Source organism: Phacochoerus africanus, chromosome 1 (assembly GCF_016906955.1).
Source record: "Phacochoerus africanus isolate WHEZ1 chromosome 1, ROS_Pafr_v1, whole genome shotgun sequence".
In the NCBI taxonomy this organism is placed as follows: Eukaryota; Metazoa; Chordata; class Mammalia; order Artiodactyla; family Suidae; genus Phacochoerus; species Phacochoerus africanus.
This window is the reverse complement of record NC_062544.1, coordinates 144,089,685-144,114,922: the sequence shown is the minus strand read 5'-3', so window position 1 is coordinate 144,114,922 and position 25,238 is coordinate 144,089,685. Positions and strand designations below refer to the sequence as shown.

Here is a 25,238-nt window from a genome sequence, read left to right as displayed (position 1 = left end):
TCCATTTTCTGAACAATCTAGTAAAATTCAATTTACTTTTTCAATTTGTCTCCAGCCAAGCTTCCTTCTGTCAGCTCTGCAGACATTTCAATGCTGGCCACGTAAAGTAACAGGAGAAGGACATCGAGAATGAAATTACCTGTGCATTTGCGATCTGTGTCTTCTTTCTTTGACCCACTAATCGTCAACTTGCAGTTGAAGTTTTCCTCCCAGTATTCGGCAAACCAGACATTTCTTCTGTTGTTTTCAAGCGTGCGGGACGTAAAATAGGCATCAAACCCTAAACAGAGTTAAGTGAAAAGGTCATTGCTTGCGGGGCACTGCTGGAACATTTGAAAATAATAATACCAGTGATGGGCTTTTCTTTGTTTTAGTAGATTGGATGCTCTTTTGTGTCAATAAAAAAAGGGGGGGGAGAATCTAATGCTAACCTATGGCAAAATCCCTAGTTCAATATGTCAGGCATGACATGTGTGGCCGACAAATGACATTTCCCAGTGAAATATGCATTAGAGACCTTAGCAGTGACAGAGTAATCACAGCATCCCTTGTTTCACCAAAGAGCTAGATCAGGGACAAAGCGTCTTCAGCATCATCAAGATAGTAAGTGGTCATTTTAGTGCTTACTATGAACCAGGCTCTTTGCATTACATAGAACCTTTCTTTCATTCACCTCAACAGCCTATCGGGTAGTTGCTATCATTTCCATTTTGCCAATGAAAAAAAGAGAGTCTTAGAAGAAATCATAAAGCACCCAAGTTCAACTGCTATGTCATATTCTGCATCCCTAACCATGTGAGCTACTTATCTGTCATTATCATTTTAAGAGCCCTCTTGCATTTAGTAAAGACACATCATGTAAATGACTTTCCAGTCAAAAGGGAAGTGAGTTTCTGAAGAGGCCATAGATAAACTGACCCTAACATAAGCTTAAATGTTCATAAAGAGTAGTAGATGAGCAGTCCTATGAGACCAAGTCGCATGTGAGTTCCCAATGCTGCTCAGTGGGTTTAGGACCTGACATTGTCTCTGTGAGGATGTGGGTTCCATCCATGGCCTTGCTCAGTGGGTTAAGAATCTGGAGTTGCTGCCGTGTAGGTTGTAGATGCAGCTCAGATCCATTATTGCTGTGGCTGTGGTGTAGGTCTCAGCTGCAGCTCCAATTTGACCCCTGGCCAGGAATTTTCATATGCTACAGGTATGGTCATAAAAATAAAACGAGAGAGAGAGAGAATAAGTCCCCAGGAAATGTCTAGCTACCTCTTTTGGAAGATGCACCTTTAAATGTTCCAGTGGAGTCCAAATGTCCTTTGAGAATCAGACTAGATTAACTATTCCAAGGGTTGGCCTTGAATTCCATCTCCACTAGTTTCTCTAAGTTATGAACAGCTACACCCTGGACAATTCTTATCTCCCTTTCATTTACTTGGAAGATGAAGATGACACCACCTACTTGCCTCATAGCGTCTTGTTCGTAGCCATGGGAAGACTTTGGAAATTCACCGAGTTTAAGGTCAAGAACCACAGAAAAAGAAGGACCTATTTTCACATTGTTAAAATTATTCAAAGTTAACTTTAAGGCCATAAGAAAAAGATAGTGCCCAACTCTAAACTTCACAAAAGGAGCACGTCAAGTAAATTTCATTTACCACTACATTCATGGCTTGACATATAGTATTCTATGACAAATGGAAAGTTTGAAACAAGTGAGAGGAGAACAAAGAAAAGAAAGCATGTAAAGCACTGGAGACTATATACTATTTTAAGGAAAATAAAAAGAGCATTCTACAACTCTTAGGTTATTTTTTAGGCTGTTTTCAGAACATGATTCTTGAACTGGTATCCAGCCAAATGTCCTTTTATATCCTCTGCCTTCACTGATTTGAGATTTATCAAGCCGTAGCTTCTAATCTGATTCTGGTATCAATACTGATAGATCCATCTGTCTGGCTGGAAGTCCTCTCCCACTTCATTCTTCTCCCATGACCCTGGCTTCAGATGACTGTTGAGTAGAATAATGATTCCTAAATAAAGAGGAATCTTTGGGGGAAAAAGGTAAGTTCCCCTGAGTTTCCGGGAATAGTAAGTGTATGCACTTGCTCATGTACCTATGCACATACACTCATACTGATGAATAATTAACTTTTCTATGCATTGCTACCCCCATCCCATGCAAGGTTTTTGAAAAAAGCAACAGTGACATTTCCTGTGACATTGGTGGCCCCTGATGGACGATGCTTCCTGGGCTCCATACCTGTGTGTGTGTCCCCTTTTACACAGCCTGCCTCTTCATTCATAGGACATTGGCAGGTGCGATGCAAGCAGAGGCTGGAAAATCCTTTACTCACTGTGCCTTGCCTTTGTGAGATTCCTTATTGGAAGCAGCCACCACACTCTCAGAGGAGTGACTAGGGGATGGGAAATCATGTGGAGAGAGAGGCACCAGCTCGACCCCAGCCCTCTCATCAAAGCCTTTGCAGACTCTGCAGCCCTCTGGCTGACTGCAATAGAACCACTCAGCTTAGATCAGCTCCTATTGCAGAAATCTGGTGATTTGTCCTTTAAACCACTACCATTTGAGTCAGTTTGTTTTGCAGCCACAGATGATCAAAATATTTCTTCATTAGCATAACACACCGAGTCCCTCTATGCAACCTCCAAACAATACATTCTTAAGGAAAAAGGGTCTTCAACAAAACTCAAATAGACTTCAACTCTTTGGCCACATGCCACAGGTCTGAACCTTAAACCAGATGCAGAACAGGAACTACTAAAATCATTCCAATTAGAGCACCAATATCTACATACCTCCGCTCCTAAGAAAATATCTTCAGAGGAAACCTCATCACTAAAAAAGCCCATCACGTAAAAACACCTCTGTCTCCAGCCTGTGTCTGCCAGAAATACAAAAAAACATACTGCTGAAGGAAGGACTGCATGCAGCTAACATGTTGGTAGGTGATGGTGGTGCATTTAAAAGAGAAAAGGAAGAGAAAGGAGCAAACCCCTCCTAAGTGAGAAGCAACAGATTTCTGGAAAGCCTGCACAATGACAGGAAGTGGATGAGGAGCAGACTTTCCCAGACAGAACCTCTGTCCTTTTACTCACACTCTCCACTTCCTTCTCCTTCTCCTCTTCCTCAGAGCAAGGGCTCATTTGTAAGCTGAATTTGGCCTTCACTTTCCCAAGAAATGCTCAGTCAGATTTCCTGGGCATCTCACCAGATGTAAGTCTTGATTCCTGAGGTTTGGGTTGAACCAAAGAGGCTGTGTGTTTAAAATGCCCCAGGGCCACACAAGTAGCTCAAGCTTTGAGAAGCAGGGCTTCTCCAATTCTGGCGTTTAAATAAGACCCAGGTGATGTTGCTATCACCCAGGGCTCTAGAGAAAATCCTGAGCTTTTGCAGCTGGGATTTAAACAGTTCCAGCCCAGTCTGTTAAATCTCAGCATTGTCACCTTCTAAGCCTCCAATTTTTGCCTTGGTTCAGTTGATAGAGCCTTCGCTTTGCTTCTACAGTGAGAGTTTGGCTTAATACCCTGCTCAATGTGATAGGAACCCTGCCTTGCATCCTGCAGCCTGTGGATATTGGGGGTAGGTGGAAGGTGCTGTGTGATCCATGGATGAATTTTACTGGTGCATGTGCTCCATCTGTACAACCCTGGGCTTTGCTGCTTGGGATTCCTTTGCGTCCTTAAAGTCTACGTTACTCGCCTATTTCTCTTTTATCACTCTGTTCCTCCCCTATTTCTCTCTTATCACTCTGTGCTCCCCACTCAGTAATTTCAACCCTGGCTCAATGTTTTGGGGTTTCTAAGAAGGTAACTTGATATACCCTTGTGTCTTCACTACCTCTTCTGAAAGCCCATGGCCTTGAGGAGAAACTCAGAGCCCACAGCCAGGTACCAACATAACATATATTGGCTTTTTGGTATTTTCCTAGAGACTTGAACTGCCAACCTGTAGGATAAGGGCACATTCTTCCTGTCAGTACCAAAGCCAAAGTGTAGTAGTGAACTAGACATCAGAGTCACAAGGGTGGGTTTCAACTGCATGAACTTGAGCAGATGATTCAATTCATTTTTTATCATCTATAAAGTGGTGTTGATATCAATACCTACCTCATAGGGTTGTTATGTGAATTACTAAAATTATTATTTATAAAGCATTCAGCGTTGTACCTGATAAAGTAAAATACGAACTATTGGTTCTTCAGTAAACAAAGGCATACATTACTATTTAACTGAGCACCTACTCTGTGCCAGACCCTATTCTCTGCACTCACAAATCTTAGGATGAAAACATACTTGGCCGTCCACAGGACTTAGAGCCAGCCTGGTGGGGAAAACAGACTTGAAAAATTATTCAAATAAGTATAACATTACAACTGTGGTAGCTTCCATGAAGGAAGGGTACATGGTATTTTGTGAGCACAGAGATAGAACTGTGATAGGGAATCAAAGAGGGCTGCCTGGAGGGGGCAGACATAATGATGAAACATGGGGAAAACAGGTTTGAATTGGGAGTGGGGATGGGGAGAGATTGAACATTTAGTCAGATGTTACAGCTATGCCTTATAGATACTAAAATCATTCTTGCATTATAAAATATATTAGGCCTCAAAATCAGCCCACATAAATGGACTATCTTCTATGTATATGAAAACTAGGGTTGCTTCTAAAATTCTAATAAACTCATGACATATATATATATATATATATATATATATATAAATCTCCAATGTATGGATAAATATATGAACAAATTAGTCTTCTAAGTAGTTGTCAAAAATCCTGATATCAGATTTATATTTGGTCATATAAAAATTTGCAGCAATAGTTAGATAAATAATAAGCATTATACATATATATTTTTGTATTATGTCTCATAAATCCTAGGATATAGGACTATGCACATTTCAGAGGTAGAAACTAAGGCTCAGAGAGGAACTGGGGCCCAAGTCTGGCTAATTCCAGACCTTGGTTTTTGCTCCCATATTGTAGAGAAGTGATTAACACAACTGGGTAGGTATCAGAATCCCCCAGATAGCTGACAACACAGAGGCCAAGCTCACAGAAGAAGGTCAGATCTGGTCCTTTTTGTTTTTTCCCCAAGTTTATTACAGGTTATATAGCCTAGCAATTTCATTTACTTACTTTTTAAGGATCAGCCTATTTAGTACAAGATGCACAGTTTCCAAAGTGCAACAGAGTCATAAATATAACCAGAAATAAGAATTACTCTAAATCTAATAATAAATGCATGTGTGTGTGTGTGTGTGTATCAAAGTTAATGGATTCATTCTTTTCATTTCTACTAGAGCTCATGAAAAAAGTGATCTGGATACACATCCATTTATTATTAGTTAAATTATCTGGTTTTAAGAGACAAAGGTTTCAGTTCAGAGAAAACAGAGTAAGAATTAAAAGAAGGGAGAAAGGTCATTCTTTTACGTGGAGCTGATAAAATTCTTAGTATTAAATTGTTGCTTTTGTTGGACAGATGATTTCAATTTCAGAAATTAATCTCCATGTGATTCTAAGGTGAATATCCCGTTGGTTACAAGTTGAATAATACTCCTTTAATCTTGGGAGTAAACTTAGATCAGCACAGAAATAATAAGCAGGATTTTAGCTGGTACTGCAAAACTACATTTATCTGGTTCTTTGCTCTTTTAACTGAGGTGCTTCCTTCAAACTCCTGAAATTTGTGGTCTAGACAAGTGTGTGCAAATCAATAGACACATAATTCATCCTGGCGTTATGTGTGGGGAGTGACCTTTCCAGCTGAAAAGGAAGAAAGCTCTCAGGAGCGTATGGCATGAAAGGAAAACTATCAAAGTGTCAAGAAGGGGGGTTTAGAGGTCATAGCTGCCTGTTTGGCCAGGGTGAAGGAAGACTGACAGATACTAACGGGGCTTCATGAGGCTTCAGAAAGTGACCAGTAGCCCTGATTGCTGCCTTATCCACACAAACCAGGCATTGCAGGTTAGAAGATCCATGGCAGCCAAAGTGGCAGGGAGTATCCAAGACTTCCTATACATCAGCCTGTAAAGGAGAGGATCTTAGCTCTTCCTGATCTGCCTCTGACTCTGGAAGGAGGTGGTCAGGATTCAGAAATGCAGCTCCTGGCACATCCAAGGGATGTGATACCAACAGAATAGATGAATGAAATGATGTATGAAAAAGAAGAAAAGGAGAAAAAAAAACAGATAGGGAAAGAGAGGGAAAGGGGGGGAAGGAGAGGGAGAGGGGGAAGAAAAAGAAGGAAGTTTAGGACAGGAGACAAGAGGAAGAAGGGAAGGGGAGAGGGAGGAGGAGAGGGGAAGGAAGAGAGGAGAGAGAAGAGGAAGGGGAGGAAGGAGGATGGAAGTAGGTGGGAAAGAAAGGAAAAGATAGAAAGGAAGGGAGTGGAGGGGAAGGGAGAGGAATAGGATGGGAGTGGAGGGAAGGGAGTGGAGGGAAAACAGAGGCATGTGACATTGATAAGCAGAAGCAGCAGAAAAATCACTTTCCCTGCTATTGAGAGGGTAAATCAGAACAAAAGTATTTTGAAAGCAAGGATTTGTCTCATGCCCTTTTCTATTTCTATAACTCACTGTATTTGGTTACACTGTGCCCCCTAAAAGAGATATCCATCTCCTAATCCTGTGAACATGTTAGTATGACCTCATTGGGAACATATTTGGACATAGCCTAAGAAGAAGTTATACTGAAAATGTAGTAAAGACTCTTGAGACAAGATCATCCTGGATTATGTGTGCCCGGCTTAAATCCAATGACTGGTATCCTGAAAAGACACACACAGGAGAGGGAAGCACAGGAAGAGGAAGCCATAGAAAAGGCTGGGTGGGTGGAGCTGGAGGCAGAGATGCAGCCACAAACCAAGGGACCCTTGGAGCCCCCAGAAGCTACAAGAGATAGGAAAGATCCTCTCCTAGCAACTTTGGAGGAAGCAGGGCCCTGTCAATACCTTCATTTCAGACTTTCAGTCTCCAGAACGGTAAGAAAATCAAGTTCTGTTGTTTTAAGCCACCAAGTTTGTGGCTATTTATTATGGTAGCCCCAGAAAATGAATACAACCACAATAAATAAAAAATTCCATGTTGGCATCCCTTTCTACAGCTTCTCCCATCTGAATGATATTTTTTGTTTCCCAGATGTGATATACTGATGGTTTTTGGAATATATTTAACCTATAGACTTGCCCTTTCTGTTTTGCTGCAGAATACTTTATTTTAAAAGATCAGGAGATTTCATTTGAGAGGGCAGATTTCTAGCTTCCCTTGTAATAAAGATAGACAGTCTGGGAACACAGACCCCATTCCCATGTGGCAGCCATCAGCAGGTGCTGAAAAACATCTATTTCTTCCGGTGGCCTGAGTATTTCTGTTCATAGCAGCCCCTTACCATCTCTGAATGTCTCCATTCTCGCCTCTTTTCTCATGTGTAAGATGTATGGGGTTGTTACAGTGAGATTTCCACCACTGAGAAATGCATCTAACACAATTTGCCTGCAATTTTAGTGATATACAAACTCTACTGAAATGAGAAATATTATCCCAGGGTCCTAAGAAAGTATCCTTGACAAAGCTACGTGAAAGAATGAAATGTAGAAGAACAGCAGGATATAAAATTGAGAGAAATCATCTATTTTCATATACTCAAATAAAATTACTTATAAGATGTGTAGAAGTGACAACCACAACTAAAACAGCTACCAAAAAAAAAAAAAAAAAAACCTAGGACTAAGTATATCTTTCCATTTAGTCAGGTTGCCTTTTGTCTATCATTAGAGTTTTAAGATTTTCCTTATTTCCATTCCCTTGAAGCTAATTTGTAAGTTTTCTATGATCCTAATAGAAAATATTAACATGTTCTTTTTCAAGAGCTAGATGAGCTTCTTTTAACATTCATATGGAGAAAATATAAAGGCCCAAAGAAATCTTAAAAAGAAGAGCAAGTATTCTAGTGTTGGGTGATGTTGACAAAGGGAGGTGAAGAATAGGAGGACAAATACTACCAGGTATGATACTGTGACAACAGATTATAAATCTCCAGGAATAAAAAGAGTAATTTTGACACAAGACTGGGGAGGTCTATGGGCCATTTGAGTAAAACACAGAATCCAGAAATAAACCCAGCTGCACATGAGAATGTCATATAATAGAGAATGAATTTAGCATTTCAAGTCACTAGGAACAGTGCCGTTTTAATAATAATCTAATAAAAATCAACCAGTTGGATAACATGTTGAGTCACAAAGTTGAGAGTTCCCCAGGTGACATCTGAAACTAGCCCCCATACACAGGGAGGAGAGACCAAAAAAAGAGAGAAAAAGCATTCCATATTGGTAAGGGGTGGTTATAATAAGCAAGGGAACTCACATACAAGCCTGGTCTTGAGTGGCCCTCTGTCAGAATCTTAAAAGTTTACATAGAGGACCTAAAATGGTCTAGTCACTTATTTCAGCCACATAGCCTTAGCTTCTAAAGGCTACTTCCTAGGAAAATGGCTCCCACTGAGGGAATGGTAGGTCCAGCTTTAATGTCAACCAAAGATCACATCCTCTCAATGACCTCCTGCAACAGAAATTACAATGATCAAATTGGATCCCATTAGAAGTTTAACATTGCATTAGCCCACAAGAAATGTGGGAAGCATTTCATGGATTTAACCATAGTTAATAATGAACCTGGGGTTTCCAGTCTCCATAAGAGAGTGAATTTTGCACAGCTCTAAGAACTGGGGATTCTTGGCTTTAGGACCCTTTGGCTTGAGACCCCCCAGCTTCAGGATGTCTTCTGTGGGTTTGGGTATCATGTGGCATGTTCCCCAGTACCCTCTGTCCTTGTCCTGCCTGTACTTGGGCAGTGCTACAGGCAGTCAGCTCTTTGTCTGCTTCTCTCCAGAAACGTCCAAGTTCCTGGCAGACAAAGTCTGTGCCCTCCTCATCTCCGCCTTCCCAATTCAAGTTTCAGTAAACATTTATGGAAGTAAATTAAAGTTGGAGACATGTAAATCAGTTTGGCAGGAAGATCATTACTGATCTATTGGGACAAATTTAGGCTCTCAGATGCACCCACAAATTTGATGGCTCTATCTGTTAATGAGAGTGGTGGAAACCAGCCATTATTTTTGAGAAAACAAATAAGAATTATTGCTATGGAAATTATTCCACCAAGAACAAAAATCCCATGGGGAGTATTTATGGATGAGGTAGAGGGAATAATGTTTGCAATATTATTCTGCAAAATGCCTCTAAAGGGCTGTAGCATATTATATAATGTTAGAATGCCTGCCATTTTTCATTCCTTTAAACTGCCTGGGAAACAGAAGGGCACTTTCCATAATCTGAATATACTTACATGCGAATGAATATGAGTATCAACAGCACATATTAAATTCATAGTTTAATGGTTAAAATGGTTGAAAGTAGACTCTGGAACTTGAGGGTGCAGTGTTACTTGACAGCTAGATGACCTCGAGCAAATAACCTAATCAGTCTAAGTTGTGCAGTCTATAAAATAGGGAAGATGATAAAATCTACTCTACAGGATCAATATCAGGCTTAGATGTGAGGATGTATGCAGTGTTTAAAACAATGTATGGCACATATTAAGAGTATAAATATTAAATATCTTAACAGGCACACATAAGGTGAGAAAGAAAGAACAAGAAGAAGAAATTAGGAAAATTTGACCTTTAGCATTAGGAACAAAGCATGAAATACCCAATTATTAAGATCCTGGCTTTGAAGTCAAATGATCCTGACTTTGAATCCTTGCTTTGACAACTTCTACCTATTTCTCTAACTTATGCTGAGCTGATCTCTCAGGTTTCTATTGTTTGAGTTTTGTTATTGAACTGTATATCTGTTCACTTATTCTTTTTTTTTCACTAATTTATTCACCTATTTTTTTTTCACTTTTTCCAGAAAATACTTAAAGTGGTACCTCCATTTTCTCATCTATAAAGTGTGGATGGAAGTACCTTCCTCACAGATGGATATAAAGATTGAAAAATATTAAGGGTAGGCCAACTAATAACAAAGTTGCTGAGTAAATGCATCTTGTTAATGTACACAGATTTTTACTTAAAACATAGTTGATTTACAATTGTGATTTAAAATTTATAAGAAGTTCATCAAAAATATTCAATCGACAGATGATTGGATTCGGAAGATGTGGTATATATACACAATGGAATACTACTCAGCCATAAAAAAAGAATGACATAATGCCATTTGCAGCAACATGGATGGAACTAGAGAATCTCATACTGAGTGAAATGAGCCAGAAAGACAAAGACAAATACCGTATGATATCACCTATAACTGGAATCTAATATTCAGCACAAATGAACATCTCCTCGGAAAAGAAAATCATGGACTTGGAGAAGAGACTTGTGGCTGCCTGATGGGAGCGGGAGGGAGTGGGAGGGATCGGGAGCTTGGGCTTACCAGACACAACTTAGAATAGATTTACAAGGATATCCTGCTGAATAGCATTGAGAACTTTGTCTAGATACTCATGTTGCAACAGAAGAAAGGGTGGGGAAAAATGTAATTGTAATGTATACATGTAAGTATAACCTGACCCCTTTGCTGTACAGTGGAAAAATAAAAAAAAATAAAAATAAAAAAATATTCAATTACATATATAATTTTTCCAGATTATTTCCACTGTAGGTTATTATAAGTATTAAGTTTCCCTGTGCTATACAGTAGGTCCTTGTCTGTCTATTTTGTGTATAGTAATATGTATCTGTTTATCCCAAACTCCTAATTTATCTCTTCCTACTTTCTCCCTTTGGTAACCATAAGTTTGTTTTCTATATCTACAGTTTTAGCATCAGTTCCAGACACTAGAATGTACCCGCTTTCCCTCCTTGAAAGCCCCTCATCATTTTCTTATGCCATTTACAGCCATGTAAATTTAGCAGCCTGAACATATGTTGCTTTGAGACAGTTCAGGATGCAGAGGTAGTAGAGATGAAAGACAAAGGGCCATCCCTCTAATGGATACTTTAGGATATGGGAATTGAAGAAGCCACATTCCTGGAGGCCACAGGCTGTTCTGCAGAGTGTGAAATGGGTGGTGGGTCAAGGTGTGGTGGAAGGTTCCAGCTCTTCTTCCTGCTAACCCACCCTCATTATGATGTTCAACTTTAAACAATGATTTTGCTGCTTAAGTGTTCTGTACAAAACCCTAGTAAAGAACTTGACTCAGAAGCACCAATCAATAAGATTACAGCACCATTCTTGAGCTTTGGCTTGGGTTTTTCAATGCTATAATTTCCTGCCTTCCTCCCCTCCTGTCTTCCTAATCTTCCCCTTCCTCCATCCATATTATGTTATTTTCAAGATATTCCAAATTTCCATATTTTTCTTTCCTTCCCAGTAACAATGAATATAAGAATCATGGTGCTCAGTCTGTACAATATTGACTGCACCAGTCTTAACCATGCAAGAAAATGGGGCTATGTATACAAAATTATAGAAAATGGACAAACTATTGGCTCTAGAAATTTTACTTCAAAGGACTTAACCTAAAGGAATGAGTATATGAATTTTTTTAGAAAAGGTGTGTAAGAGTTCCCTTGTGGTGTAGCAGGTTAAGGATCCAGTGTTGTCACTGTAGGGGTTTGGTTCAAACTTTCACATGTTGTAGATGTGACCAAAATAAAAAAAAAAAAAGATGAGTAAACTGCTAGGTGATATTAAAGAATTATTAATTTAATCATATTGATGTAGCATGGTGATTATGTAAATAATTGGTTCTTATCAATTATAAATGTGTACTGAAATATTTTAGGTGAGAAGATATAATGCCTGGAATACAATGTCCCTTCACTATAAAAGTTCATAGGGGACAGTTAAACATGATTTGCAAACTATTGATGGCATTTCAAGGTAGGTTACCATCTCATGGGAGTTTATTATAGTAGTTTCTCCACATTTACGGATGTTTGATAAATTCAATAATAGGATGTTTTAAAAGTAGTTATAAAAATGATAACTTGAGCACTATTTGTAACAATGAGAACTTAGAATCATCTAAGTTCTCATGCCCCAAATGCATGATTACATAATATTTATATGCTGTGATGGTATATAGTCATTAGAATTTTACAGAGCAACCTAAATATCCATTGACAGAGGAGTGGATAAAGAAGATGTGCTACATATACACAATGAAATATTACTCAACCATAAAAAGAATGAAATAGTGGCATTTGTAGCAACTTGGATGGCCTTAGAAATTATCATGCTAAGTGAAGTTAGACAGTGAGACACCAATGTCATATGCTTTCACTTATATGTGGAATCTAAAAAAAGGATACAATGAACTTCTTTGCAGAACAGATACTGACTCACAGAATTTGAAAAAAATTATGGTTTCCAAAGGAGACTGGTTGTGGGGTGGAGGGGATGGGCTGGGGTTTTGGGATGGAAATATTATAAAATTATGTTGTGATGATCATTGTACAATTATAAATGTAATAAAATTCATTGAGTTAAGAAATATAGTGACATCATCATTAGCTGAAAAAAAATAATTTAAGAGTATACCTAAAAACCAAGAATTAATGTTAATGTATTACATGAAAAAATTAAAAATATTTTGATAGTATTTTTTATATGTATAATACTCATCAAATATCAATAGTCAGTTATTACTGGAGGGTGGATGATGTTTATTTTACTTTAACTCAACCATGCTTTCTATTTGAGTATATATAGCTGTATGTAACATATATAAAGAAAAGCACATACATGTAAAACAGGTATTATATGTATTTTATGAATATAAATCATCAAAATATATTTCTATTCCTTATTCTATTCAGTCTCTTGCAAGTAGTAAAACTTTGTAGAAGAGCAGTTATGCTCTGAGGCAAGCTAATTCCTACTTCCGTGTATACCATATTTTCATAAATGTAATCTATGAATCTATTATTTATGACTATTTAAAGTAGTCATAGTAAATACATTCATTCCATTACTTCCTGCATATATAACCATAGCAGACATCAACAATAAATCATGGTAATCAGTCCTAAGAAGACTGGTCTCCAGCTTCTTTACAGTTAGTTCTTTAGAAAGCTAATGTTGATCTGGCTTTTTTAAAAGATAAATTTATGTGCCATCCTTGATATGATTGAATATTTTTAAGAAATTGTTCCTGGGAATCTACATATAAAGTACTATTCTTTAATATGAATATTTTAATAAATTAATGATAATACCATTGAATACTTATAGAGTGGCTACTGTGCTTGAAGCTTTATTCTAAATGCTTTGCATGTATTTCACACATTGGACATAAAAATACCATTCTCTGCTCTCAAAGAACTCTCAGTACAATAACATCTCTCAGAAGATACTCAGGAAAACTATACTGTGCTTTTGCTAAATACAATCTGTTCACCATTTTCATGAAATAAACATGGCACATGTTAGGAATTGCCTTTATGGAAAACCAAGAATAACAGGATCTACTGAAATCATTGTTTATTGATCGAGCAGCATCTTTGAATGAGAATGCCAAGATTTTCTTTTTTCTTTCTTTTTTTTTCCTGTAGTTATTAAAAGAGTTTAAATTTTCTATGATTTTCTGCTAGGCCTCAAGAGGCCTCCTGGTAGGAGAGAAGGACCAGGTTGAAAGTTCCTAAATTTCAAAGAATACACATCCTGCTATTGTACTTCTGCTGTCAGCAGGGTTGAGGTTCTTCTTTATGACTAGTAGATCTCAGGGAAGTTCCTTCTTTACCTTTTTAAAAAAAAAAAAAAAAAGACCTTTAAGAATCAATCATCTCTGTCTCCTGAATTTGAAGACCACATCTTGGTTTCCATACTTTTTATCCAAGAAGAAATATGAAACTAAGTTCTCAGATAGGCATCTGGCCTTATTACCTAGCTGGAGAAGATCATATGAAATCAAAAACAATTATTGAGGATTTGCTAGGAAGTTTCCCAGATTAGATCTGTCTTTCATAAAAGATGGCCTTTAGATAAGGACAGTCCTTGCCAAGACCTTAGCTTTAGATGCATTTCCTTTGGACTGTTAACCACACACAGGTCCTCCTGTGTGTTTAGCCCCTCTTTCCAAGACTACCATCTGTTCTAAAGGAATATTTGCAAAGTTTATGTCTAGAACAGACTTCATATCCCTGGCTATACATGGAATGATGTGTAGAAGTGGGAAAAAAAAAGTACCCCTATTCCCTGACTCCAAGGCAGAAGAACTAAATCAGAGTTTCTGCTGGTGCATCTAGGCATCAGCATTTTTAACTTCTCAGGAGCTTCTGACATGCAATCCGTGTTGACAACACCTGTTCTAGAATATTATGGGGGTTGATCACTCATATGTCCATTTTACATACAGTCCCAGAAATGTTGTCCAAGGGATATCAGAAACAAAAGACAAGGTCCCTTCACTTGAGGGTACCTATATTTGCTATATGTATCAGGATTACTTAGATAAAATCACATCCTCAAATGTCTCCTAAAACATCAAATAAGGATTGAAGTATGTTGCCATAATTGATTGTGTCTCAGTGCCAGACTTTGAAAATTGTTACTCATTATACTAAAGATTTCCAAAATTTTGATTGATAATTCCTTTCTATATATGGAATATACTGATGTTTTTTTGAACTTAACATCATACTAATAAATGTATGGACATAGTGAATGTATATAATGTATATATTGTTTAATGTTTTTTGAGTCATATTAAATTATCATTCTGGCATCCATGCATGCATATGATTTTCCAACAATCATAATTTTACATAATAATGAATTTGACCCATAGGTAACAAAATAGTTCGACAAATGAAACTTACCCATTTTTCCAGTCAAAAACAGAGTGAAAGCCAGACAAACTTATCAGAGAATTATTCTGCATTGTGGAAGCTTCACAGTTTATTTTTAATAACTGTACAAGAACTATGTTGCCTGGTTACCATCTTCATTTTGTACTATAATCTAAAAATGTCTCAACAACCAGAAGTTTTCGGTGAGCTCCACACCTAAAGTTACATAATCAGACATCTATAACAATCCAGAGGGAATTTTATCAAAATTATATTTCATTGTCATCTTAATCACAGATTTAGCCACTGCCTAAAGACTGGGTGAAAATAAATAATGTTTTTAAGGAAAGATTTTAGTTATGCATATCTGAAAGAAAAAAAAAAAAGACTATGAACAAAGGGAAAGGAAAACCTGGCAAAACAATACTAGTATCATGAATATGTGACCATTTACTATTTGAATTTCTGGAAATATAGAAGAAGAAAAATATGGAGACCAAGAAAAGCTTAAACTGATATTTAAAATATTTTCTAATAATTTCATGACAAAGGTGACTTTCCTTTTACGGTATTTTCAGGTTTTAGTAAAATTATCTAACATTCCCACCTTTTGATTCCTATTCCAGCAACTCCTAATGCCTTCTATTTTGACGTATATTTTTCTGTGTGTTATTTACTATATTGATGAAGACATTATACTTTCAGAAATGTAAAAACAACCTGAGAATAGATGTCACGTGTGAATAAATGTCTTCATATATAGATGAAGTTCAAGAAGCAAATTTTGGTCATTTCATTCTTTCACCACCGTGGTTACTAAGATACTTCTGAGGTGGAGACATTGCATTAGGTGCTGCAATAGGAAAGGGTATTTGTTCTGAACTCCTCTCTTCTGCTTGTGGGTTATTAGAGCCTATTTTCCAGAAATCTATTTACATATTCATTTGGATGCACTACATGTCAATTGATTGAGTTAGGGCTGAGTACCTAACACAATCTGGGTCAACTGATTTCCATTCCCTTGGAGCCCAAAATTAGAAATAATGAAATTTCAGTTTCAACTCAAACTGCTCCCTTTCACAATGGAGAGGTAAACTGAGAAGTTGCCGAAAGGTGCCATGGAGACTTGGAGGTAGAAACAGCCAGTTTGCTTTGGAAAAGATGAAGTAAGCCAAGAGAAAAGAGACATGGATGTAAAAAAAATAAAATAAAATAAAGAAGAGTGTCTTGCATTTTCTACAGGACTCAAGAATGTGGTGCGAATATATTTCTAACACCTAGGCATACTCCTTTCCTTGTATTCCCTAAGACATCTCCTTATCTATAATAAATCACATACCCCCCTTTGTGCTTAGACAAATCCCAATGGGTATCTGCCATTGATTGCCAACTATAAGGGTTGTAACTAATATTGATGTAGGGATAAGTCAGATGTGGATCTTATTCTCAAGGAGATTGCCAAGAAGTAGGATACACACAGGCACATACAACAAAAGGAAGAGAAATTCAGAAGTTACAGAGATGAGATGATATATGTTTTTACAAGAAAAAGCAAACATTCCTGGCTCTGGAAAAAGTAGACCAGAAAACAAATAGCAGAGCAGTGATAATCAATGTATTTGAACATTTCCAGCATGATAACCAACATTTTATTTTTTTTCTTTAATTTTTTACTAAGTAATTTGTATTAGAGAAGCACAACTTCAATTTTCTGCCTTTTGGTTCAGACACAGAAATCCTTGTTTTTCTTTTGCAATGGAACACCATTGGAGGGAGAACTTCATGCTCTATATTTTAGCATAAGCAAAGGGATGGACTTGGCATTCAAATCATATGGTGATGTACCTCAGAAAACAAAATATAGAACTGCCATATGTTGCAGCAATCCCATTCTTGGGCACGCATCCAGACAAAACCTTCATTCAAAAATATACTTACACCCCCCCATACTCATTGCAGACAAAAATATACTTGCACCCCCATACTCATTGCACCCCCAACTCATTTACAATAGCCAAGACATGGAAACATAAATGTCTATAAACAGGTGAATGGATTACGATGTGATACATATACACAATGGAATACTACTCAGCCATAAAAAAGATAAAATAATGTCATTTTCAGCAGCATGGATGGAACCAGAGATTCTCATACTAAGTGAAGTAAGTCAGAAAGAGAAAGGCAAATACAACATGATACCACTTTGGAATCTACTGTGTGGCACAAATGAACCTATCTACAGAAAAGAAACAAATTCATAGACATGAAGAACAGACTTATGGTTGCCAAGGGGGAGGGGGAGGGAAATGGACAGGGAGTTTGGGGTTAGTAGATGCAAACTGTAACATTTGAAGAGGATAAGCAATGAGATCCTGCTGTAAAGCATAGGAAACTATACCAAATAACTTGTGATACAACAGGATGGAGGATAATGTGAGAAAAAGAATGTATACATATGTACAATTGGGTCACTTTGCTGTAGAGCAGAACTTGACAGATTATAGTTCAAGTATAATAAAAATAATCTCAAAACACACAAAAATATGATGATATAATAAATATGGTCTCACTTTGATCATGATGTTTTGACAATAAATACAGTTAGCACTGTTTGCACTAGTGCCCTACTGATAGCTTTCCCATCCTCCAAGAAGCAGAAAACATATGAATTGCCAGGGGACAGTTTTTTGACCACTATGGGCACAGCCTGTGCTTGCTACCCAGGTTAGTGGCATTATCAAAAGAACACAATTCCATATTAGTCCCCAGGGATGGTGTTTTTTTTGTCATCCAAATTTCAAATATGTCTTGGAATAAATCAGAAAATGACATAATAGAGAAATTAATCACAGCAGAAATTAATTAAAGCTAGAGGCCCCATGGCAGAGAAATTATGAAAACATATAATACATAGTCCTCACTCCAAGTCACTTTCAGTCTTTGAAGGTAGATAAGGACATGCAAACAACAATAACAGTAAGACTGAGTAATATTTATTAAAATTTATAAATTATTCTGCACTCAGAGTGTTAAATGTATTCTTTCAATCCTTACAAACATCCTATGAGTTAGCTATTATTATTACCCCTATTGTGTGAATGAGTAAACAGAAAGTTACATAGTGTAAAAAATTTGCCCACAGGCTCACAGTTAACAATTGCAACCTGAACACATCTACCTCATTGCAAAGGGTAAGATTTTAACCACAATGCAAGAAGAAATAAGAGAAGAAAGCCATATAAAATTTTAAAGGTGGTCTATAAATTTTACAGGAATTCAGGGAAAGAAGGGCAATGCCAGGCTGGAGTTGTGTGCATTTATACCATGGAAGAGATGTGATCTGAACTCAACCTTGAAAATGCAGACTTCATACACACTGGAAGGGTTAAAGAGAGCATAGTATAATAGCAGTAAGAAAGGGTGGTAATACTGCATGCATTTCTGGGTGATCAACAGACAAATAGATGTTTTATGCAGACCAGAACCTTATGTGAAGATACAGTGGAATCAGACGGTGGAGGGTCTTAATACCAAAGAGTTTGGATATGATCTCACAGGCATTGTGAAATCATGGAAGGTAATTTCTTAAGAGCAGATTCCGAGATGGCAGAAGGGCTTGAGGAGGACTGCACTAGCAAGACTGGGGGGAGGGTTCTCATTTGCTGAGTGACAACATGACAGATGCATCTATGTAATTGGTTACAATAATCTTAACTATGAAATGTCCATACTTGTATTTCAGGGAAGATACCACTTCCAGCGCTGCCAAATGGAAAAGGCAGAAAAAATATCGTAGTCCTAGTCTGTTTTTGAAAACCCATACTCTTAACAACTCAATGTGAAAAGCTTTAAGAGACAATGGAAACCTATAATAAAACCAGTAACAATTAACCTGGTTGAGCATTTACTATTTCTAGGTACTATGTGATTTACATGAAATGACCTATTTAAACCTTCCAAAAGCCCTGACTTAGGAATTAACATTCTCTACATTTTTTCAGGGTGAGAAAAGCAAAGCAGAGGTAGCATGGGTCATTTGCCCATGGGGATGATCAATGCATTCTAGTCATTACTGGATGTGGTTAGATTTCATCCAGATTCTCTGGCTTTAAAGTTATGTCTTTGTGGCTCATCTCTGAGCCTTTCAAGTATAGCAGCTGTTGACCAAGAAATAAGAAGCATGAAAACTAGAGTAGAAAGTTTTACAAGTACATATGGAAAACAAGGACCTTCAGGAAGAAAAAAGAAAGACTTGGCGATTGAATCTAGAATTTGAGGAAAAAAGTTGGTGTGGATACAAGAACGGCTTGAGAGAATAATTGATTGACTGATTGAGGATTTATTTAGAAAGATGGTGTGATTTCCAAATCACCGTGCTTTCAGTGATGGTTGAATCATGAAGGAAAACGCTCTGAAGTGCAAAGCTACAGATTCAAAAGTAAAATGCATGTGATGTTTGGAACTGAGAGAAAAAGTACATTTAATAATTTTTTTAAAAAGAAAAATGTACACAAAAAGGAGAATAGCAGATGAAGAAAGAAACAGTGAGAATGCCCATATTTAAAAATGTCAAAGAGAAATAAAGGAGCCATCAATGGAGATAGAGAGGAATTGTCAGAAAAATAGGAAGAGGCCATACATTGTATGAACTTGTGGAAACTTACAGTTCAGTAAGATCTAGAGTCAAGTCATGAGCATATGACTTGATACTCGCACAGGACTTCAAATTTAAAAGGTTCCTGTCCTTTGGCTCTCATGTCATTGCCTTGAACTTTTTTTTTTTTTTTGGCTTTTTAGGGCTGCACCTGTGGCATGTGGAGTTTTCTCGGCTAGGGGTCTAATCAGAGCTGTAGCTGATTGCCTACACCATAGCCAAATACCAAGAATATGGTTAGCACATAGTAGGTACTCTGTAAAACTAATGCATTGAAGTGATTCTGAACCATATATCCTAGGTGGTTTCTCACTTTCAGCAAGATATTAAAATGTACTTATGGGCCAAGCCCCTCAATTTAAGATTTCTGAATATGCGGTCATTTTAAATTTAATTTCCACATGATAACCTGAAAATTTTTACAAGGCAATGGCCATCTTTGCACAGAATCTTTTCATTTTCTTCAACTTTCTCTCAAAATTTAAGGCAGAAGCTTACTCACCACCTGTATATGTCCTAGACATTTTGGGTAAATTTAAAGCAAGGTTTCTCAGCCTTGGCAGTATTGAAACTGTGGCCAGTTAATTCTTTACGGTGGGGCTGCCTTATGCATTGTAGAAGGGTTAGCAGCATTCCTGGTTTCTACCCATTAGATGCCAGCATCACCTTTTCCATCCTAAAGTGTGGCAAAGGTTTCGAGGCAGTGTCAAATGTTCAGTGGGAGCAAAAATCACTGTCAGGTGAGAACCGCTGATTAAAACAAAACAATTCTACTTGATGGGTTTAGGCGGATGAATGGTATTTGCTTCATTGAATACAGGGCTTTCTTTTAATCATGTTTAAAATTAATGTAATAAAAATAGTGCCTAGTGTATGACACAATGTTTTTGTTTTCATTTTTTTTTGCAATTTATAGCCACGCCCATAGCACATGGAGGTTCCCAGACTAGGGGTCCAATTGGAGCTAGAGCTGCCGGCCTATACCACAGCCACAGCAATGCAGGATCCAAGCCACATCTGCGACCTACATCACAGTTCACAGCAATGCCGGATCCATAACCCACTCAGAGAGGCTAGGGATCAAACCCGCAACCTCACTGTTCCTAATCAAATTCATTTCCTCTGAACCATGATGGGAACTCTGACACAAGGTTTCTTAAGTTATATGTGAACATTAGGTGCCTGGAAGGATAGTAACCAAAATATCAATATGGTAATGCTCCCTGGTTGAGGGCGGGGGGGGTAGATTTCCTCTTTATATCTCTTTTTTATGGGGGGGGCAGTTAATTCCCTCCTCACATTTTCCATGCCCTTTAAATTGTTAACAATGAGAAAAAAAACTTTTTGTAATAAAAAAAATGATGTTTTAATTCTGAAATTGAATAATGACATGTGGGTGGTAAGGAAGTGGAACCTATGGATTCTGATACATTCAAAGAAGATCCATAGGATGGACTCCTGAGAGACTCTGTGTTCTCCTCCTTTGTTTACTAAAAATACATATCCTGTAGTTTAAAGGGAAAAATATGACAGTCCATGAAATTATTCTACTTCATAACCCAAAACATTTTTACATATACACAGGAAAAATAAGCTGATACAGTAAGCCAAGGGAAATGCTTTAGAATGAAGAAATGGTCACACCAAAGCACAGTTGCTCCCAAGGAATAAGAGAAATGGTGCTGCTGGCCTCAGGTGACACACACAAAGGGGACCCAGGCCTTTACCATGGAACAGGCTATCAAAATGAATTCTTTTCAGACAACCGCCAAAACATATTTCTCAAAAACAAACAAATAAAAAATAAAACAAAAAAACCTACTTATCTTCATTCAAAAGAAAAAGACATTATCCATACATTACCTAAAGCTTCATATAAGCATTTGTACTAAAAAAAATAATAAGTTTAATAAAATATAGGTAAATCAGAAAGTCTCCATGAATAAATTACAAATTATGAGAATGTGTTAAGTTTTAGGATAGATGAACTGGCGAGGATTTAGCAGCTACTCTTTCAGTGTATAAAATTTTTTTCAAGAATGTAAAGCTAAAATAGCAAGTAAACTAAAAAATGATAGGTTTTGGGAATTTCCTGTCATGGCTCAGTGGAAACGAATCTGACTGGCATCCATGAGGACGCAGGTTCAATCCCCGGCCTCACTCAGTGGGTTAAGGATCTGGCGTTCTGTGAGCTGTAGTGTAAATTGCAGACGGAGCTCAGATTCCAAGTTGTTGTGGCTGTGGTGTAGGCCAGTGGCTACAGCTCTGATTTGACCCCTAGCCTGGGAACTTCCATATGCCACAGGTGCAGCCCTAAAAAGACAAAAAAAAAAAAAAAAGAGTTGATTTTCTCACTACCTCAGACACCCTTCCTCAAATTCAGACTTTTACATTGTGTGGCTGCACTTTCATTCCATTACAGCTATTATAGTTTACATTAAATCCAATAAGTGGTTAGAGGAATTTTTTAAAGTTTTTACTAAGAAACCGTTATTTTTATTGAAAAACTGCCCCTATGTTTATTTGGGTCTCACTAAAACTTTTAGATAATTTTGATGAAGGTGAGCCCTCTTAGAGATGAGAATCATGGATTAAAAGAAACTGGGATGTTTTGGGCTTAATTTTTTAACTGGGCTGGAAAATAACAAGAAGCCATTCAAGGTTAAACTCTATGCTAGACTTGGAAGAAAGAAAAGACAAGCAAGAAAATTAATTTTAAATATTTTGAGAACAAGTGTGTATCATATTTGGAGAATATGACACAACTCAAATGGACTACAGAAAAGTAAATTAGGCTATTCAAGGTCTATTTAGACTCCCTATTTTCTCAAAGAAAATTATACTTAAAGCGGAAAAAGAAGAAAAAAATATTAAATGGGAACTAAATTTCCAACCAGCTGAGTATAGACTAAGAGGGCATCTTGTCATTTTTAACAAGTTCAAATTCAGGTCCAAACCAATTATACTATGAACATGCTGGTAGCAATGAAGGCAAACTGCCAGAAATCAAAGGCAAGCATAAGAATTAGAGCAATGCTATAAGATCTCAGAGAGAAAAAAAAAAATGTTTTCCCTACTTTAAAAAGGGAAGGATAAAGGGAAATGAATTGTAGAAAACTTCTATGCCACTCTCTAGAAAATTTCCACACTTAGATAGCAAGTGGTAGGTGAATACAAAAGAGTGTTATGATCACTGAGCTAGAGCTAACCTGTCTTAACAAAAGCATGGTGACATTAAGGCACTCTGTCAGTGACCAGGTAGATGAGCAGACAAAAAATGCAGAACTTTGGCATGTCCTCATTGGGCATGTTCATTTCATCAATGTTTTTAACAGATCCTGTGGGGGAAAAAAAAAAAAAAAACACAAAAGAAATACTGTGTAAATCTACCATTTGGAGAGATGTGAGTGGGTGGATTTACAGCTGACAGGACTATAGACTGTTGTTGCATAAGGATTCACAACAGAGTAAGAAAGCAAAGCAATAGAGAGAAAAGAATCAGGCAAATCTGGGTTCTCATTCAGGTTCCATTCAGCTATGTTTCTTTGGGAATGCCATTTAAAATTTCTAAGCCTGGGTATATCTCTAACATGGGAATAACAATAATGAATTAGCAAGAACTTAAAATAATGCTTTATAACATCATATGAAAAGGTATATGGAAATATATGTAGTGTTTAAGTTAAGGAAAATATAAATATGAATATAAAAAACCATTTGATCTTTATTTTAACTATCACTATTAACATGAATATTACCACTACTGCTACATCCAGTGGAAGATACCTAAATGGTGTGCTACCAGGACCTCTCCCTGGTCCTGATCTTTTCATGATTCTAATCAACAGCTTGATGAATGAAGACTTAGTTGATATAGTTATCAAAATCCTATGTCACTTGAAATGGAGAAGAAAGCTGTGATAAGAGATACAACAATCTGAAATAAATGAGAGAATCTAGTGAAGCAGATACGCATGTGCAAAATACCATTTTAGTTGTATAATGCACATGAAGAAAACTGCATAAAACTTAGTTGCATGGTGGAATGAATAATTATAAAGCAAGCATCCATGTAACCAAAAATCAGGTCAAGAAAGAGAACATGGCTAGCCCCTTTTACCATTACATTCCATGTTTTTTTCTTCATAGATTTGGCATATTGTACACACCATGTACAATATAGAAACGCAGTGTAATATTTTGAATTAAATATAAGAAACTATACTGTATTCACTTGTACTTTGCATCTTTTGGTCAGCAGTTTATTTCAACATGAACAGTCATTCCTACTGATGCATTCCATTGCAGTTCATTTATTTTCATTGTTGTATGATTTCCAGGACCTGCACATATCACATGCTTTTTATCTTTCTATCATAGATAGATAATTAAGTTGCTTCTAATGTAAGTCCTTTGGCAGAAAAAATGCTATAAACATTTTTGGTTAGGTCTTGTGTGCACATAGAAGCATATTCATAAAATTTATTAAAGTTACTATTTAAATTATTTTTTCTATTTTCAGCTGCCAAGCACAGATAACTTAATTAATGCAAGTTAAATCTACTCTTTTGACACTTCTGTATATAAAAATATATGTATAAATAAAATTCAAAAAACTAATGATAATAACTGAACATATATGAATTCAGATTCAACAATATATCTTGACCACAAATAAGTGATTTTTAGCAATATGTCTAATATATTCCTTTAAAAAACACAAATTATATTAAAATAAATTAAAGTCACATTCTATATGGTCAAATGGAACATAATTTAATTTCCTAGAAATAAATTTTCCTTATTTTGATAAGAACAGATTTTTAAAGGTATTGTTTGCATTTTTTAAATGGAGGCTTTAATTACTTTCTTTATCCCTGAAGAGAAATGTAAGCCAAGTATCATTTGGAGGTTTTACAGGTAAAATAGCTTCCTTTTAAAAGAAGTGTACAAATGGAGTTCCCGTCGTGGTGCAGTGGTTAATCTGACTAGGAACCACCATGAGGTTGCCTGTTCGATCCCTGGCCTTGCTCAGTGGGTTGAGGATCCGGCGTTGCCATGAGCTGTGGTGTAGGTTACAGACACAGCTTGGATCCCGCGTTGCTGTGGCTCTGGTGGAGGCCGGTGGCTGCGGGGTGATTAGACCCCTAGCCTGGGAATCTCCATATGCTGCGGTAGCGGCCCTAGAAAAGGCAAAAAAAAACCCCAAAAAAATAAAATAAAAGAAGTGTACAAAAGAAGGTTAAATACTGTCTTTTAGTTATTACTTATACATACTGTTAAAATATATTTGTAAGAAATTCAATTTCTGTAGTAAAATCATTATATTTATGAAATTTACTGGAAAAAGGAGAGAAGGAAGGGAAAACGCTATCAAAGTTTTGGTCAGGCAAAGGTGATGCCTTCCTAAATTCTCCCTGATATTCCAAAGGGCACTTAGAGTTTAGCTCTTCCCTGACCGTGTATACATCCACACTATCCAACTTGGTAGTCACCCAACACCTGTGGCTATTAAGCAGTAAAATGTGGCTGGAGCAATTTAGGTTTGCTCAAAAGGGAAAATACATCCAGGGTTTTGAAAACTTAGTATGAGAGGAAAGGATTGAAAATATCTCATTCATAATTTTTACACTAATTGTATGTTGAGATGACACTATTTTGGATAAACTGGTTTAATTAGATATATTATTAAAGTTAAGTTCTCTTACTTCTTTTTTACTTTTCTCAATTCTAGAACATATAAAATTATGTATTTGTATTA

At 36.9% G+C, this 25,238-nt stretch overlaps 1 protein-coding gene across 1 annotated transcript in view; it reads right to left on the bottom strand.

Moving 5' to 3' along the window:
* Positions 1-25,238, bottom strand: part of GRM7 (glutamate metabotropic receptor 7) — an 832,554-nt gene that overhangs the window by 270,764 nt on the left and 536,552 nt on the right. Inside the window, exon 5 of the mRNA XM_047779652.1 lies at positions 140-280. Within this exon, the coding sequence (XP_047635608.1) occupies positions 140-280 (141 nt within the window). The remainder of the gene's footprint in view (positions 1-139; positions 281-25,238) is intronic.